At 33.7% G+C, this 19,043-nt stretch overlaps 1 protein-coding gene across 2 annotated transcripts in view; it reads right to left on the bottom strand.

The window, feature by feature from the left end:
• Positions 1–16,322, bottom strand: part of LOC132266705 (uncharacterized) — a 33,327-nt gene extending 17,005 nt beyond the window's left edge. Inside the window, exons 1-7 of one of the 2 annotated variants that reach the window (XM_059767678.1) lie at positions 15,840–16,322; positions 14,998–15,159; positions 13,725–13,904; positions 13,418–13,475; positions 12,869–12,919; positions 11,547–11,629; positions 10,736–10,823 (exon numbers count right to left, since the gene is read on the bottom strand). In XM_059767678.1, coding sequence (XP_059623661.1) covers positions 10,736–10,823; positions 11,547–11,629; positions 12,869–12,919; positions 13,418–13,475; positions 13,725–13,904; positions 14,998–15,159; positions 15,840–16,096 — 879 coding nt within the window. In that variant the 5' untranslated portion in view covers positions 16,097–16,322. The remainder of the gene's footprint in view (positions 1–10,735; positions 10,824–11,546; positions 11,630–12,868; positions 12,920–13,417; positions 13,476–13,724; positions 13,905–14,997; positions 15,160–15,839) is intronic. The other variant, XM_059767677.1, reaches the window with a different exon arrangement.
• Positions 16,323–19,043: the final 2,721 nt, after the last annotated feature.

The raw sequence follows: 19,043 nt of genomic DNA, 5'->3' as shown, positions 1-19,043 counted from the left end.
AAAAGAAACATGCTTCAGACTTTTTACAATTAGGAAAGTTTTTAAACTTTTAATCACAACAAAACTGTAAAAAAAGTCCGGTTTCTTGCCCACTTTTATCCATCAGAATCTTAACAACAAACCTTCCTCTGAATTTTAAAAAACTTTGATTCTTCCAGATTTATTTATTTATTTTTCCTAGTTGGGATTCACACACACTGCCTCCGCTGAGGTTCGAACCAAGTGTGTCGTGGTTGAAGAAGAATAGAAAGGCTCATAAATTTAAAACAAGCTCATTAAATATATTTTTCCATTGGAAAAAGAATAATACTTATGAATCTTAACGAAATATCCGTCTTTTGTTTGAAAGGTAGCTATTGAGGAATACCCTAGGCTCTAATAGGGGGTGAGTAGGTCTCAAAAACTAAATAACTAGGTTTAACCAAAATAAATCAAATTATAACGAATCTAAGCAAGTAAAAATAGGCATAGCTCAGAAAATACAAGGCAGAATAAGTGCCAAGTTTAACCAAAATAAATCAAATTATAACAAATTGAAGCAAGTAAAAATAGGCATAGTGCAGAAATTATAAAGCAGAAAAAGTACAAATAAAATAATGCCAAATTTTTATGCGGAAAACCTCAAAGGAAAGAAAACACGGGAGTGACGGGACTTAGTCCAGGCAAATCAAAGTCACTATTAAGTGAAGGTTTACAAACCTAGGTCTCATATTCTAACCGTAAAATCATCTAGTTACCCCTAACCTAAACTCACGTCAGATGAACTCTGTTGTTTCCAGTCAATGAACTACTCACACGATCCGCTCTTTAATATGTGCTTTGATCTCCTGAATGGCAGTCCAATTTTTGGTGGTTGTGTGGATTTTGTTGTGGTGTTGAAATCCTTGGAACTCTTTGATTTGCGTCTTTAACACTACAAGTCGTTCACCATCTATATGCATGGTAATGAATGAAAGGAAAAAAAAATCTAGCAATGTAGATGCACTCAGATATGATTTTCAATGTCATAGAATGCTAAGTATTTGTCTACGGGATGCGTTCCCCTTTTGAACGCTCTCTAATACATTTTTACTTATCAAAAAAAAAAGAATGCTCTATGTATGCTTGCCTAGTTTTTGTTAATAATTATGGTCAAGAACTCTGACGCAAGGAAGGATTAGGGTTTAAGTGACTAAAACTTAAAAATAAAAAATAAAAAGAAAAAATAAAAACTCTTCCGCAGACTTTAAATCATCAAGACATACGTCTGATCAATTGAGCCTAGTCAAGTGAGCTTCACTAGATCGAGAAATTGATCGAATTTCCATATCATAGTTCCTTTAGGATTTTAATTGAATGGAAACAAATTAATGAAATCTAAAACGCAATTTAGAAATCAAAACATGCAGATTTCCCTAACATGTTTAATCATACATACGAAAACTAATTTGTGGAGCGCACAATTCTGAGAATCGAATTTATCTTTTTCCCCTTGTCAACATTCAGTCTTATGAAAACATAAAGAAAAACTGAAAATGACATTACAGACTCCGATTTGTACAAAATTTATCAGCCTAAGTCCTATTGATCTAACAGCTACAAGCCAATGAGCTATAATGTTGAGACTCGCTCCTTTTATTGAACATTACCAACATGAAATTCAATTAGTTCCGAACTTTCTTTTTTGAACTAAGTGAAAAAAATATCACTTTCACATGAAATTCAGCCGTCTTACTCTCTATTTCCCGAAGGGAGCAAAAATACAATTTCACTATAAAATCACAGGACCGATTTTCCATTACAAGATCCTGATAGATACCAAAATTCTTCTAAGGATTGACATAGGGTTCCCGAGCTGAAACCTAAGTGAAAGCTTACCATGCTCCCTCTAAAGAAATTATTATTACCCAAAACTGGATGCTAATTTAGTTCCTCCATTTACATTGTGATATCTAATCTATTTTAGTTCAATCCAAAAACTACTGTTGATCACTTTATTACCAGCATGTCGCCCTAGTGGCTTAGTATAACATTTTAGCTGAAACCTGAACGAAAGCTAACCATGCCCCCTCTGAAGAAATTATTATTAGTTCAACCCCCAAAATTGTATGCTAGTTCAGTTCCTCCATTTTACATTGTGATATCTAATCTCTTTTAGGTCAATCCAAATTTTTTTGGCCAAAAGGAAAAAAGAAGACATGAAGGTCAAACCCTCTTGTCCAAATTGCTGAATCTTGTGGCATTTTTTTATTAGAAAGCCCAATGTTCACTAAGCTTTAGCTTGTTCTACTAGGAATGTTCACTAAGCTCTAGCTTGCTTTACTAGGAACGTTCACTAAGCTCTAGCTTGCCCTACTAGGAAGTGACTGAACTTAGCAATGCTATTGGGACCCAAGATCACCTGGTAATTTGCTTAAGTTTATACAAAAAAAAAAAAAAAAGAAAAAAAAAAAAAATCACCAAGGGACAAGAAATACCTATTTGAAGGTCAAACCTGTGTTGTAAATTGCAGAAGTGATAAGTTAGATGACCACAGTACCCAAGCTCCATTAAGAAGAAACTTGACTGAGCCACGACACACTTGCATAACCAAAACAGGAATTCGATTATGAAAAGAAACATGCTTCAGACTTTTTACAATTAGGAAAGTTTTTAAACTTTTAATCACAACAAAACTGTAAAAAAAGTCCGGTTTCTTGCCCACTTTTATCCATCAGAATCTTAACAACAAACCTTCCTCTGAATTTTAAAAAACTTTGATTCTTCCAGATTTATTTATTTATTTTTCCTAGTTGGGATTCACACACACTGCCTCCGCTGAGGTTCGAACCAAGTGTGTCGTGGTTGAAGAAGAATAGAAAGGCTCATAAATTTAAAACAAGCTCATTAAATATATTTTTCCATTGGAAAAAGAATAATACTTATGAATCTTAACGAAATATCCGTCTTTTGTTTGAAAGGTAGCTATTGAGGAATACCCTAGGCTCTAATAGGGGGTGAGTAGGTCTCAAAAACTAAATAACTAGGTTTAACCAAAATAAATCAAATTATAACGAATCTAAGCAAGTAAAAATAGGCATAGCTCAGAAAATACAAGGCAGAATAAGTGCCAAGTTTAACCAAAATAAATCAAATTATAACAAATTGAAGCAAGTAAAAATAGGCATAGTGCAGAAATTATAAAGCAGAAAAAGTACAAATAAAATAATGCCAAATTTTTATGCGGAAAACCTCAAAGGAAAGAAAACACGGGAGTGACGGGACTTAGTCCAGGCAAATCAAAGTCACTATTAAGTGAAGGTTTACAAACCTAGGTCTCATATTCTAACCGTAAAATCATCTAGTTACCCCTAACCTAAACTCACGTCAGATGAACTCTGTTGTTTCCAGTCAATGAACTACTCACACGATCCGCTCTTTAATATGTGCTTTGATTTCCTGAATGGCAGTCCAATTTTTGGTGGTTGTGTGGATTTTGTTGTGGTGTTGAAATCCTTGGAACTCTTTGATTTGCGTCTTTAACACTACAAGTCGTTCACCATCTATATGCATGGTAATGAATGAAAGGAAAAAAAAATCTAGCAATGTAGATGCACTCAGATATGATTTTCAATGTCATAGAATGCTAAGTATTTGTCTACGGGATGCGTTCCCCTTTTGAACGCTCTCTAATACATTTTTACTTATCAAAAAAAAAAGAATGCTCTATGTATGCTTGCCTAGTTTTTGTTAATAATTATGGTCAAGAACTCTGACGCAAGGAAGGATTAGGGTTTAAGTGATTAAAACTTAAAAATAAAAAATAAAAAGAAAAAATAAAAACTCTTCCGCAGACTTTAAATCATCAAGACATACGTCTGATCAATTGAGCCTAGTCAAGTGAGCTTCACTAGATCGAGAAATTGATCGAATTTCCATATCATAGTTCCTTTAGGATTTTAATTGAATGGAAACAAATTAATGAAATCTAAAACGCAATTTAGAAATCAAAACATGCAGATTTCCCTAACATGTTTAATCATACATACGAAAACTAATTTGTGGAGCGCACAATTCTGAGAATCGAATTTATCTTTTTCCCCTTGTCAACATTCAGTCTTATGAAAACATAAAGAAAAACTGAAAATGACATTACAGACTCCGATTTGTACAAAATTTATCAGCCTAAGTCCTATTGATCTAACAGCTACAAGCCAATGAGCTATAATGTTGAGACTCGCTCCTTTTATTGAACATTACCAACATGAAATTCAATTAGTTCCGAACTTTCTTTTTTGAACTAAGTGAAAAAAATATCACTTTCACTTGAAATTCAGCCGTCTTACTCTCTATTTCCCGAAGGGAGCAAAAATACAATTTCACTATAAAATCACAGGACCGATTTTCCATTACAAGATCCTGATAGATACCAAAATTCTTCTAAGGATTGACATAGGGTTCCCGAGCTGAAACCTAAGTGAAAGCTTACCATGCTCCCTCTAAAGAAATTATTATTACCCAAAACTGGATGCTAATTTAGTTCCTCCATTTACATTGTGATATCTAATCTATTTTAGTTCAATCCAAAAACTACTGTTGATCACTTTATTACCAGCATGTCGCCCTAGTGGCTTAGTATAACATTTTAGCTGAAACCTGAACGAAAGCTAACCATGCCCCCTCTGAAGAAATTATTATTAGTTCAACCCCCAAAATTGTATGCTAGTTCAGTTCCTCCATTTTACATTGTGATATCTAATCTCTTTTAGGTCAATCCAAATTTTTTTGGCCAAAAGGAAAAAAGAAGACATGAAGGTCAAACCCTCTTGTCCAAATTGCTGAATCTTGTGGCATTTTTTTATTAGAAAGCCCAATGTTCACTAAGCTTTAGCTTGTTCTACTAGGAATGTTCACTAAGCTCTAGCTTGCTTTACTAGGAACGTTCACCAAGCTCTAGCTTGCCCTACTAGGAAGTGACTGAACTTAGCAATGCTATTGGGACCCAAGATCACCTGGTAATTTGCTTAAGTTTATACAAAAAAAAAAAAAAAAGAAAAAAAAAAAAAATCACCAAGGGACAAGAAATACCTATTTGAAGGTCAAACCTGTGTTGTAAATTGCAGAAGTGATAAGTTAGATGACCACAGTACCCAAGCTCCATTAAGAAGAAACTTGACTGAGCCACGACACACTTGCATAACCAAAACAGGAATTCGATTATGAAAAGAAACATGCTTCAGACTTTTTACAATTAGGAAAGTTTTTAAACTTTTAATCACAACAAAACTGTAAAAAAAGTCCGGTTTCTTGCCCACTTTTATCCATCAGAATCTTAACAACAAACCTTCCTCTGAATTTTAAAAAACTTTGATTCTTCCAGATTTATTTATTTATTTTTCCTAGTTGGGATTCACACACACTGCCTCCGCTGAGGTTCGAACCAAGTGTGTCGTGGTTGAAGAAGAATAGAAAGGCTCATAAATTTAAAACAAGCTCATTAAATATATTTTTCCATTGGAAAAAGAATAATACTTATGAATCTTAACGAAATATCCGTCTTTTGTTTGAAAGGTAGCTATTGAGGAATACCCTAGGCTCTAATAGGGGGTGAGTAGGTCTCAAAAACTAAATAACTAGGTTTAACCAAAATAAATCAAATTATAACGAATCTAAGCAAGTAAAAATAGGCATAGCTCAGAAAATACAAGGCAGAATAAGTGCCAAGTTTAACCAAAATAAATCAAATTATAACAAATTGAAGCAAGTAAAAATAGGCATAGTGCAGAAATTATAAAGCAGAAAAAGTACAAATAAAATAATGCCAAATTTTTATGCGGAAAACCTCAAAGGAAAGAAAACACGGGAGTGACGGGACTTAGTCCAGGCAAATCAAAGTCACTATTAAGTGAAGGTTTACAAACCTAGGTCTCATATTCTAACCGTAAAATCATCTAGTTACCCCTAACCTAAACTCACGTCAGATGAACTCTGTTGTTTCCAGTCAATGAACTACTCACACGATCCGCTCTTTAATATGTGCTTTGATTTCCTGAATGGCAGTCCAATTTTTGGTGGTTGTGTGGATTTTGTTGTGGTGTTGAAATCCTTGGAACTCTTTGATTTGCGTCTTTAACACTACAAGTCGTTCACCATCTATATGCATGGTAATGAATGAAAGGAAAAAAAAATCTAGCAATGTAGATGCACTCAGATATGATTTTCAATGTCATAGAATGCTAAGTATTTGTCTACGGGATGCGTTCCCCTTTTGAACGCTCTCTAATACATTTTTACTTATCAAAAAAAAAAGAATGCTCTATGTATGCTTGCCTAGTTTTTGTTAATAATTATGGTCAAGAACTCTGACGCAAGGAAGGATTAGGGTTTAAGTGATTAAAACTTAAAAATAAAAAATAAAAAGAAAAAATAAAAACTCTTCCGCAGACTTTAAATCATCAAGACATACGTCTGATCAATTGAGCCTAGTCAAGTGAGCTTCACTAGATCGAGAAATTGATCGAATTTCCATATCATAGTTCCTTTAGGATTTTAATTGAATGGAAACAAATTAATGAAATCTAAAACGCAATTTAGAAATCAAAACATGCAGATTTCCCTAACATGTTTAATCATACATACGAAAACTAATTTGTGGAGCGCACAATTCTGAGAATCGAATTTATCTTTTTCCCCTTGTCAACATTCAGTCTTATGAAAACATAAAGAAAAACTGAAAATGACATTACAGACTCCGATTTGTACAAAATTTATCAGCCTAAGTCCTATTGATCTAACAGCTACAAGCCAATGAGCTATAATGTTGAGACTCGCTCCTTTTATTGAACATTACCAACATGAAATTCAATTAGTTCCGAACTTTCTTTTTTGAACTAAGTGAAAAAAATATCACTTTCACTTGAAATTCAGCCGTCTTACTCTCTATTTCCCGAAGGGAGCAAAAATACAATTTCACTATAAAATCACAGGACCGATTTTCCATTACAAGATCCTGATAGATACCAAAATTCTTCTAAGGATTGACATAGGGTTCCCGAGCTGAAACCTAAGTGAAAGCTTACCATGCTCCCTCTAAAGAAATTATTATTACCCAAAACTGGATGCTAATTTAGTTCCTCCATTTACATTGTGATATCTAATCTATTTTAGTTCAATCCAAAAACTACTGTTGATCACTTTATTACCAGCATGTCGCCCTAGTGGCTTAGTATAACATTTTAGCTGAAACCTGAACGAAAGCTAACCATGCCCCCTCTGAAGAAATTATTATTAGTTCAACCCCCAAAATTGTATGCTAGTTCAGTTCCTCCATTTTACATTGTGATATCTAATCTCTTTTAGGTCAATCCAAATTTTTTTGGCCAAAAGGAAAAAAGAAGACATGAAGGTCAAACCCTCTTGTCCAAATTGCTGAATCTTGTGGCATTTTTTTATTAGAAAGCCCAATGTTCACTAAGCTTTAGCTTGTTCTACTAGGAATGTTCACTAAGCTCTAGCTTGCTTTACTAGGAACGTTCACCAAGCTCTAGCTTGCCCTACTAGGAAGTGACTGAACTTAGCAATGCTATTGGGACCCAAGATCACCTGGTAATTTGCTTAAGTTTATACAAAAAAAAAAAAAAAAGAAAAAAAAAAAAAATCACCAAGGGACAAGAAATACCTATTTGAAGGTCAAACCTGTGTTGTAAATTGCAGAAGTGATAAGTTAGATGACCACAGTACCCAAGCTCCATTAAGAAGAAACTTGACTGAGCCACGACACACTTGCATAACCAAAACAGGAATTCGATTATGAAAAGAAACATGCTTCAGACTTTTTACAATTAGGAAAGTTTTTAAACTTTTAATCACAACAAAACTGTAAAAAAAGTCCGGTTTCTTGCCCACTTTTATCCATCAGAATCTTAACAACAAACCTTCCTCTGAATTTTAAAAAACTTTGATTCTTCCAGATTTATTTATTTATTTTTCCTAGTTGGGATTCACACACACTGCCTCCGCTGAGGTTCGAACCAAGTGTGTCGTGGTTGAAGAAGAATAGAAAGGCTCATAAATTTAAAACAAGCTCATTAAATATATTTTTCCATTGGAAAAAGAATAATACTTATGAATCTTAACGAAATATCCGTCTTTTGTTTGAAAGGTAGCTATTGAGGAATACCCTAGGCTCTAATAGGGGGTGAGTAGGTCTCAAAAACTAAATAACTAGGTTTAACCAAAATAAATCAAATTATAACGAATCTAAGCAAGTAAAAATAGGCATAGCTCAGAAAATACAAGGCAGAATAAGTGCCAAGTTTAACCAAAATAAATCAAATTATAACAAATTGAAGCAAGTAAAAATAGGCATAGTGCAGAAATTATAAAGCAGAAAAAGTACAAATAAAATAATGCCAAATTTTTATGCGGAAAACCTCAAAGGAAAGAAAACACGGGAGTGACGGGACTTAGTCCAGGCAAATCAAAGTCACTATTAAGTGAAGGTTTACAAACCTAGGTCTCATATTCTAACCGTAAAATCATCTAGTTACCCCTAACCTAAACTCACGTCAGATGAACTCTGTTGTTTCCAGTCAATGAACTACTCACACGATCCGCTCTTTAATATGTGCTTTGATTTCCTGAATGGCAGTCCAATTTTTGGTGGTTGTGTGGATTTTGTTGTGGTGTTGAAATCCTTGGAACTCTTTGATTTGCGTCTTTAACACTACAAGTCGTTCACCATCTATATGCATGGTAATGAATGAAAGGAAAAAAAAATCTAGCAATGTAGATGCACTCAGATATGATTTTCAATGTCATAGAATGCTAAGTATTTGTCTACGGGATGCGTTCCCCTTTTGAACGCTCTCTAATACATTTTTACTTATCAAAAAAAAAAGAATGCTCTATGTATGCTTGCCTAGTTTTTGTTAATAATTATGGTCAAGAACTCTGACGCAAGGAAGGATTAGGGTTTAAGTGATTAAAACTTAAAAATAAAAAATAAAAAGAAAAAATAAAAACTCTTCCGCAGACTTTAAATCATCAAGACATACGTCTGATCAATTGAGCCTAGTCAAGTGAGCTTCACTAGATCGAGAAATTGATCGAATTTCCATATCATAGTTCCTTTAGGATTTTAATTGAATGGAAACAAATTAATGAAATCTAAAACGCAATTTAGAAATCAAAACATGCAGATTTCCCTAACATGTTTAATCATACATACGAAAACTAATTTGTGGAGCGCACAATTCTGAGAATCGAATTTATCTTTTTCCCCTTGTCAACATTCAGTCTTATGAAAACATAAAGAAAAACTGAAAATGACATTACAGACTCCGATTTGTACAAAATTTATCAGCCTAAGTCCTATTGATCTAACAGCTACAAGCCAATGAGCTATAATGTTGAGACTCGCTCCTTTTATTGAACATTACCAACATGAAATTCAATTAGTTCCGAACTTTCTTTTTTGAACTAAGTGAAAAAAATATCACTTTCACTTGAAATTCAGCCGTCTTACTCTCTATTTCCCGAAGGGAGCAAAAATACAATTTCACTATAAAATCACAGGACCGATTTTCCATTACAAGATCCTGATAGATACCAAAATTCTTCTAAGGATTGACATAGGGTTCCCGAGCTGAAACCTAAGTGAAAGCTTACCATGCTCCCTCTAAAGAAATTATTATTACCCAAAACTGGATGCTAATTTAGTTCCTCCATTTACATTGTGATATCTAATCTATTTTAGTTCAATCCAAAAACTACTGTTGATCACTTTATTACCAGCATGTCGCCCTAGTGGCTTAGTATAACATTTTAGCTGAAACCTGAACGAAAGCTAACCATGCCCCCTCTGAAGAAATTATTATTAGTTCAACCCCCAAAATTGTATGCTAGTTCAGTTCCTCCATTTTACATTGTGATATCTAATCTCTTTTAGGTCAATCCAAATTTTTTTGGCCAAAAGGAAAAAAGAAGACATGAAGGTCAAACCCTCTTGTCCAAATTGCTGAATCTTGTGGCATTTTTTTATTAGAAAGCCCAATGTTCACTAAGCTTTAGCTTGTTCTACTAGGAATGTTCACTAAGCTCTAGCTTGCTTTACTAGGAATGTTCACTAAGCTCTAGCTTGCCCTACTAGGAAGTGACTGAACTTAGCAATGCTATTGGGACCCAAGATCACCTGGTAATTTGCTTAAGTTTATACAAAAAAAAAAAAAAGAAAAAAAAAAAAAATCACCAAGGGACAAGAAATACCTATTTGAAGGTCAAACCTGTGTTGTAAATTGCAGAAGTGATAAGTTAGATGACCACAGTACCCAAGCTCCATTAAGAAGAAACTTGACTGAGCCACGACACACTTGCATAACCAAAACAGGAATTCGATTATGAAAAGAAACATGCTTCAGACTTTTTACAATTAGGAAAGTTTTTAAACTTTTAATCACAACAAAACTGTAAAAAAAGTCCGGTTTCTTGCCCACTTTTATCCATCAGAATCTTAACAACAAACCTTCCTCTGAATTTTAAAAAACTTTGATTCTTCCAGATTTATTTATTTATTTTTCCTAGTTGGGATTCACACACACTGCCTCCGCTGAGGTTCGAACCCCTAATCTCCCTTTGGGAAGTAGGAGCCTTGTAATGCTAGGCCACAGGCCTGGTATTTGCAATTGAAATTAAAATTTTAAAATTGATGCACAAAATGTGAACAAGAAGAATGAATTTGCATCATGAAGCCTAAAAGAGTACTTCCAATAAAGCAAACCTCGGCATTGGTTACAATATGAGCTCCAGCTTCCCTAGCAGCATTACTAATAGCCAAAGATACTGAGCCCATTCCACCTTCAACATACCTACAAGAAATATCAGTTCTCAAGTATATATGTTGTCTATGCGAAAGTGTACAATGTGATAGAACACATTCAACTACGCTTCTCAACAATAGTTAACAGCGATCCAGATCAACACTCCAAACTAAAACAGTTTAAAGCTGAAAGTACTTTTGTGGAAGTGAGAATTATTAAATTAATTTTGTATCACATAAGAAATGAACAGCAATTAGCATACAGACTCAACGAAAGCATAGTCTATATTATGGATCCTAAGTGAAGATTTAAATGTTGATATTGTTAAAGAGACCTTCCAAATAACATAATTCACAACAGAATCAGCTGGGCTAGGAACCACATAATGTAGTTGCAAACACTGGTAAATGTACAAAATTTAACCCGGAAATTTAAGAGGGTCATCAAAAAAATGTTTGCACATAGAAAATTCAAAGCATACTCCAATATTTATATGGTGGATACATATATCTTGATATATAGAGTAAAGGAGAGAGATATTTGAGAACCAAAGCAATATGCCATTCCTTGGGAAATTTTAGGGGAACAACGAAAATAATGTCACTTGTTTGTTTGAGATATGTGCACATAATTCACATGCCAATTAAATATCAAAACTTCACCAAAGATCCCAATATATTCTCCCAAAATACCGGAATTTGACAGGCAGTTAATTCAGTTATGTACATTATAAAACATACTCAACATCAAGTCTGCAACTAAGATACGTACGACCAAATTCCACGATCACCATCAGTTTCTCCCATCACGTGATGAAGCAGAACATATCCACTCCCAGGAGTATTGACACTCCCCTGCAATACAATTGAGGACAGCTGGCTTATTAGTTCTGTAAATTTGTAGAAAATGCCATACTTCAATCAAAGTCTAATGAGCCCTGTGACAAATACTAGTAAATCTTCGGACAGTAACATTTCTGTTCATGAATGTCCACACCAGCCTTATGAATAAGACAGGAAAAAGGGGAAAAGAGGTAGATGGTGACAAGAATAAGATTTCAATTATAATGCTATAGCTTCTCAAAAAAATCTTGAAGAGTATACACATGTACATTACACAAATATACCTAACTAATTGGTTTTTTTGGCATGGACAGGTCACATATGAAGACATTACCAATTTGTACAAGTGTATATTTCAAACAGAAGGACTCTGGTACAGCCTAATGTGTTACTTGATACCCATTAATACTCACCCAATGTACAAAACAGAGAACTGAAAGGTCTAAATGACATATATCACACAGGAATTGCACAATACCATAGTTTTGATATTTCCTTGGTGTGCATACATGAAAAAGAGAGTATTAGGGGATACACATTTCTTTAATAACAAAAACTAAAACAAAAAACAAAATTCAAATATTAAAATAAAAGTGTAATGAGACAAGAATTTTTAGATTATGAAGTTTTAAAATTTACTATAACAATGACAACAGACAAAACTTTCTCCCACACCTCCTTTTTTCCGGGTCTAAGACCAGCTGTATATGAGGCACTATATATGACACAGACTACTTTTAAAATTTACGGAAAATTGAATGCAATTGGCTTAGGCCCCAAACCTACTACCATAACAAGGCCAATAACTAGTCTAAATGGATCACCCCATAGATCGTGCATTGGTAGTTATTTATTTATTTAATTTATTTTTTTATTTTTCATTTAACCATTCTCATTAGGCCATTATCATTTGGGTGAAATGGAAAGGTACAAAATTAATATTTAAAATATCATTTTGCTAGGCCAAGACCAAAAAAGACGGAAAATAGACCGAAATTCTCATTGCAAAAGTTCCCCAACATAATAATATGATCATTTTAAAAAGTTTTGCGCTAGAATTTTCCTCCAAAATCAGTTTGTCTTCTCTACTGAACAAAAGGATAAAACTACAAACTAGAAGAAAATAATCCGCAACTAGCAGTCCCATGGATTTTTCCCGACATAGGGATCAAACTAAAGCAAGTGTATTTTAGGAAAAAATTCAGACAGCCCATAACTAGCGAATTTCAACATGATGAATAAGAATCTTACCGTGGTCCCTATTACGGCATCCGTTGCAAGTGTTGCCTTCAGAACATCAGCCTGTAGTTATTCACATGAATGAACATCACTAAATTGGTAACATGGAAACTCGTCAATTGAACCCCACAAATTTAGTTAACACACACACACACAAGGTAGTGGTCAAAAACATTTTTAGACATGTAAAAATTAATTCCCTACATTGAAATATAACATAAGCTCAGAAATATAAGATTCAAGGTGATGCAACACAAAAATAACAACAGGAAATACAAATGGAAATACAATGCCTTCCAATAATTCATTTACCCTTCCAATGAATATTAAAAGATCAAATTAAATGCTGCAAATTAACATTTCCAACAACTTTTAGATAAATTTTGGAATGAGATTAGACAAGATTGGATGAAAAAAATGTAAACTTGAACTAATGAGGAATAAAATGAGCACTTCTTTGCCATTGTGATGCTGGAATATATATATATATATGGATATATGGACACAACAATCCACAAAGTCAAATGATAAATAACAAGAGCATTAAAATCGTGTAATAACCTCAAACCAGTTATTCAAGACCTTCGATGCAGGGGACACTAGGAGGTCCACAAAGTCCCTGAAATATAAACTGATACAAGTTAGGAAAGGATGAGAACACCACTCACAAATCATAAGTTACTTAAGTTAATGAATCCATATGGAATTCTTTTAATAGGTTAATGAATTTGTATGGACTTGATCAATGCAGGTATACATAGTTTACGGTGCATTGCTTCTGGTTGGTAATAACAAAAAGAAACCAAAGACTTAACACGTTAACAATAAAAGGACCCAAGTTAGGAATATGGAGAGAGAAACCTCTTACACAATATCTTTTTGTCCCAAGGCAAGAGCCCGCCTCATACAACGAGTCCAAAAAACTGATTTCGTTATCTTTTCGTTCATCTTGACATTAAAAGAAAATTCGCCTTGCAAAGTTTCAGGAGGGGGCGAATCCAAAAGCGGATCCATGAATTTACAGAAGTTCTCCAGCTGATTCTCGTATCTGTGTGTTAAAAGACAATGCATAAAGTAAATAATAAATAGAGTAGTAAACATAATTCATAAGAAAATCAAGATTCAGGCGCTCAAGAATAGAGATGTGAAACTATTCAATATGCATTTATAATCAAACATTTTCAAATTTCAACTTTTATGATCTAAAACTAAAGCAGTTAAAACTTCTTATCTATTCCTTTGCTTTACATATGCTGATTTTTCTGTTATTTTCCATTCGGTTATTTGTGCTAATGTTCTCATAATCCTTCAAGTAGGCTCTGAAACTGAAGTTACACATTCAGCAAATCATTACACTTGGTCAAAACATCACATTATATTTGCAGCTTTTATGAATTTTATCTACAATCATCACTGGCAACTACATTCACTTGTCTCCGTATGGTATTACATCTTGAATAGCTCGGGAACAATACAAAAATATCTGTGCACTTTCTGAAATCACCTGATTCCAGCTGACAGAGTTTTCTTCTGTCCATATTCTACGTCAGATATATTGCTTGATTAATACAACCACTGGGCTTATAAGTTCTGTGGCTCTCCCTTGCAAGAAAAACTACATTATGGCCTAGAACTAATGTAAATAGTCTATCATGCATCTAAATAAAATTGGATACATAATCATCTCTCATTTTGAGAAGGATCCAATCAACATATACTTAGGAGCTGTCCTATGATAAGGAAACCATTTATTACATGGTTCATATATATTCAGGAAAAGTGAATTTATGTGGCCGACCTATTCATATTAGATTAAGGCAAAGATGAAGATAACGGATTAATTCAATGGTACTTCTTCAGGGTTCCGAGAACATATAATTAAACTTGCAGGATTCCGAGGACATCTATACTCAGTTTTATAGCATGGAATTTGTATCTTGCACTATTTTGTTTTTCAATTTCAATTCCAAGACACTAATATATATATATATATATATATATATATACACACATTTGTAACTCTAAGGGCAGAGAATTAGGATGCACGTGTTGAATATGTGTCTGTAACTACTCTATATACGCATTATACATGTAGAGATTATATATATGTATATATAACCACAGAGAGAAATCAATAGAACCTCGGATAAGCATCGGCGTCCAGTTTCGAGAACTTTGAAATCTCTGAATGGTTGAGTTCTTTATCAGGACCCAATAGAAGATACCGGCCATCAATACAAGGTGTGAATGATGAAGGACTCCTTTTCAATAACTTCAATCCGTGTCTCGCTAACTCTAGTTCTCTTTTCACAACATCGTAACCAAGAAATCAATAACAAACAGACTAATCAAAAACTTCAAAGAAAAAAAAAAATCGTGATTGGTGAAGATTGAAGACTAATAAATAATAAACCATAATTAGTACAAATGATACATAAAATTATTTAGCAATCGAGAAATCAAAGAACAAACAGTGACTGATAAAAAACTGAAAAAAAAAAAAAATTGTGATTAGTGAAGATTGAATATTAATAAAGGATAATTAGTACAAATGATGCATAAAATTATTTAGTAATCAAGAAATCAAAAGAACAAACAGTGACTAATAAAAAAGCTGAAAAAAAAAAAAAAAAAAAATTGTGATTAGTGAAGATTGGATATTAATAAAGGATAATTAGTACAAATGATGCATAAAATAATTTAGTAATCAATAAATCAAAAGAACAAACAGTGACTAATAAAAAAGCTGAAAAAAAAAAAAAAATTGTAATTAGTGAAGATTGAATATTAATAAAGGATAATTAGTACAAATGATGCATAAAATTATTTAGTAATCAAGAAATCAAAAGAACAAACAGTGACTAATAAAAAACTGAAAAGAAAAAAAAAAAAAAAATTGTGATTGGCAAAGATTGAATATTAATAAACGATAATTAGCACAAATGATACATAAAATTATTTTAGTGGAATGCGGGGACTATACTTGATAACGCAGGGGCGGAGGAGGCTTTGGAGGTAGCTGCAGCGAGAGAATTTGAAACCGGGGATGAGTTCCTCGGTGACGGCGGCGCCACCAACGAGGTGGCGGCGCTCGAGGACGGCGACGGAGAGGCCGGAGCGAGCGAGGTAGGCGGCGGCGGTGAGGCCATTATGGCCTCCGCCGATCACCAACGCGTCCCATTTCTTCTCCTTCAACGCCCGCGCGGAGGTCGCGCTGCTGCTGAAGTTTCTTCGCCACATTTCTCTCTCACACACACAGACGCACTTCCTCTCTCACACAGTGGCTCACAAACTCAGTTGGTCTTACTGCTGATTTGTGTGTCAAAGCTTAGTCAGCTTGTCCGTTTCTTTGCTGAACGCCGGTAATTTTGTCCTCTACGTTTGTTAGGGCTCTCTCTTACACCTGTGTAAGCACTTGGTTCAATTTCAATTGCTTACACGCACGGAGTATAACAATGAAGGAGTTGAGTCTATAAGTTAAACTAATTTAAAGAAAGTTTAAAAATGGAATTGTTTTGATATAAGAAAATTTTATTAAGGTTTAAAAATTGTTCCGTTTTGAAATACATAATATCTCTCCTCTTATTTATTTTTAAGATTAGAAATTTTGTAATTTAGATTTTTTTAAAAAAAGTGAACGAGGTTATAGGCACCAAAAATAATAGGAAAGAACATTTATTTTTGGCTATTTTCCTATAGTGAGAATGAGCAAGAGAAAAGAGAGGATAGATTTTTTTTGGAAAAGATGAGGGAGAGAGAATGAAACTTTCTTTAAATTAGTTAGCGTGTTTAACACAAGCAGTAAATAGATTTTAAATGTCACATGTTAATCTGTAAAGAATTCAACTTAGGATAACTTATAAAATATTTAACTTAAAAAATTCAAGTCCAGTTATTTGTCTAGTTGCATTTGGTGTTTTTTTTATCAATTGTATAAACAAAAATCTCATTTTCGCTTTGTTTAAATGTAAAATGTTTTTTTTTAATTATTTTAATTTTTTAGTATTTAATTGTCATAAAATATTTAAGAAAAAATTAAAATGTAATAAAAATAATTTACTTATCAATTTACAAGTTATTTTATTCTAGAAATCACAATAGGTGTACTAGTAATTGTTTGGTTAAAAAGAGAAATATCAGCAGCCAATCTCTGCTATTAGGTGAAGGGTTCTTTGAACGGAGAGAACAAAGTATTCCCTCTGAACTTTTGAGTCTCTTGACTCATGATTTCTTGTATCCCTAATTCAATCTTATTCTTGTTCCAAATATTAAAACATTTCATATTCTTTCTGCCTATTGAGTTTATGGCTCTTTGAAGTGGAGGAAGCATTCCAACAAAGTCTTTGATTTTGAACATTGCTATTTCAAAGACAATGATTGTGATCTTGAGACCTTAAAATAGGTTAAATGTATAAAAATGAATGAAATTCATTAACAATTTTTTATTTTTTTTTGCTGTTATGCTTGGAAGTATTTTTTATTTATTATTATTATTATTTTTTCTATTATGCTTTATTCACTGTTATGTTTTTGCTTTTATAAAGCAACTTATTTTGATTGTCATGTTTGGATTAATTTATGCATTTTTATAAAAGCAGATTATATTTATTGTAATGGACTCATATTTGATTCACTATTTTGTCTTTTTGTTTGCATGAAGTTTATTTAAAACATATATTTACTATTATAAATTAATATTTTATAAGTTTATAATGCAGTGCTCCCGCTCTAAGATTTTTTTTGAAATATGCCGTTTTTGCTCTTGCTGTATGTAACTTAGATCAAACCAAGACCTTTATCAAATACAAAAAATTAAAAATTAAAAAAAAATAACCTGAAAAAATATATATTATTCAAATAGAATAATTTACGTCAAAACAAATAGGGCTTGGGCTTTTTTTCAAGGTGTAAGCACTGGTTCAAAATTTTAATTTGTTTCAATTGTTTTGTGTGAGGAAAAAAAAGAAAAAAAAAAGGACCTAGTTTCAAAGAAAAGTCCTTGATAATTCTCTAAAAATTGTTTTTTGAATTTATGTAGTGTCTTAGTCATTCTTTCAAAAAAGTGAGAAGATTTTTAAAAAAATAAAATAAATGAATAGTTTAATTAATGATAACCCATTTTGCTCGTTCGTTATTAGAAATTTTTTTTTTCTTTTATCCTTGCCAATCATGAAATAAAACCATTATCATAAAGAATTATTTCTTTGTCAATAATTCAAACACAAAAAAATAAGTTAAAATTATCTTTCTTGGGTAAAGTGCAAAAACCCCCCCTAAACTATTGGTCATTTCGCATAAAACCCCCATGATCTAATAATTTGGCATATAACCCCCTGAACTAACCATTTTGTTGTGATCAGCGGTTGAATTTGACCGTGAAGAAGCACGTGACGGGTCACGTGACAACTTAAATTTCTTGAAATGACCATACAACCCTTTATGAAGCTAAAAGACCACAATGCCCCTTTTAGTACATTAAATCCCAAATACGTCATAATCCTAAACTCATTCATCATCCTCCTTGATCAAGTCTCTCTCCATAAATTCCTCATTCGTGGCTAAGTGGAAATTGAATTCCGTGGCACTATTTTCCTCGATCAAATCCCAAATAAGTTAGAACCTATAAAACTGGTGAGCTCAGCTGGATTGAATCGGCGGTCGACGAACAAGGGAGGGCTAGGCTGTGGAGAAATCGCCCGGTGGAGACGATAGCAAAGAGCTCGAATGGTGGAGCTCTGATCGGCGAAGTTGGTGGAGATGGACGACGGGCAAGAATCGGCCGGTTGCGGAGAGCTTGGCTGTTGGCTTGGCCGTGGAGAGCTTGGCGCGGTGAGCAGCGGGTTGTGATGGTGAACTCGCGACTGCTGTGATGGTGAACTCACGACAAGTTCATGCTTCATCACCAATTTCACAACTCCGATTGCTTGCTTTGTATCGACACATCTTCTGGTGCTCAGCCTCGCCACCGCCACTGCCAATTCAACCACCACCTTCTCTATTATCTTGGAACCCAAATAATTCATAGCGTAAAACCCAAATAATTCTATCGCCAGAATATAGCGTTGTTGCTGGGTCGTGGAGCGGCAATGGTGGTGGCGACGCTGATTTGGTTGTGATGGGTTTGGTTGTGTAGATGTCATGATGACGCCGATTTGGCTGTGTTTGGTTTTGCTGTGCAAATGTGGTG

The sequence above is a fragment of the Cornus florida genome, unplaced genomic scaffold (genome assembly GCF_030987335.1).
Source record: "Cornus florida cultivar Cherokee Brave unplaced genomic scaffold, ASM3098733v1 CherokeeBrave_3.0.0_Hap2_Chr07, whole genome shotgun sequence".
Taxonomy (NCBI): Eukaryota; Viridiplantae; Streptophyta; class Magnoliopsida; order Cornales; family Cornaceae; genus Cornus; species Cornus florida.
This window is presented reverse-complemented; position numbering and strand designations above follow the sequence as displayed.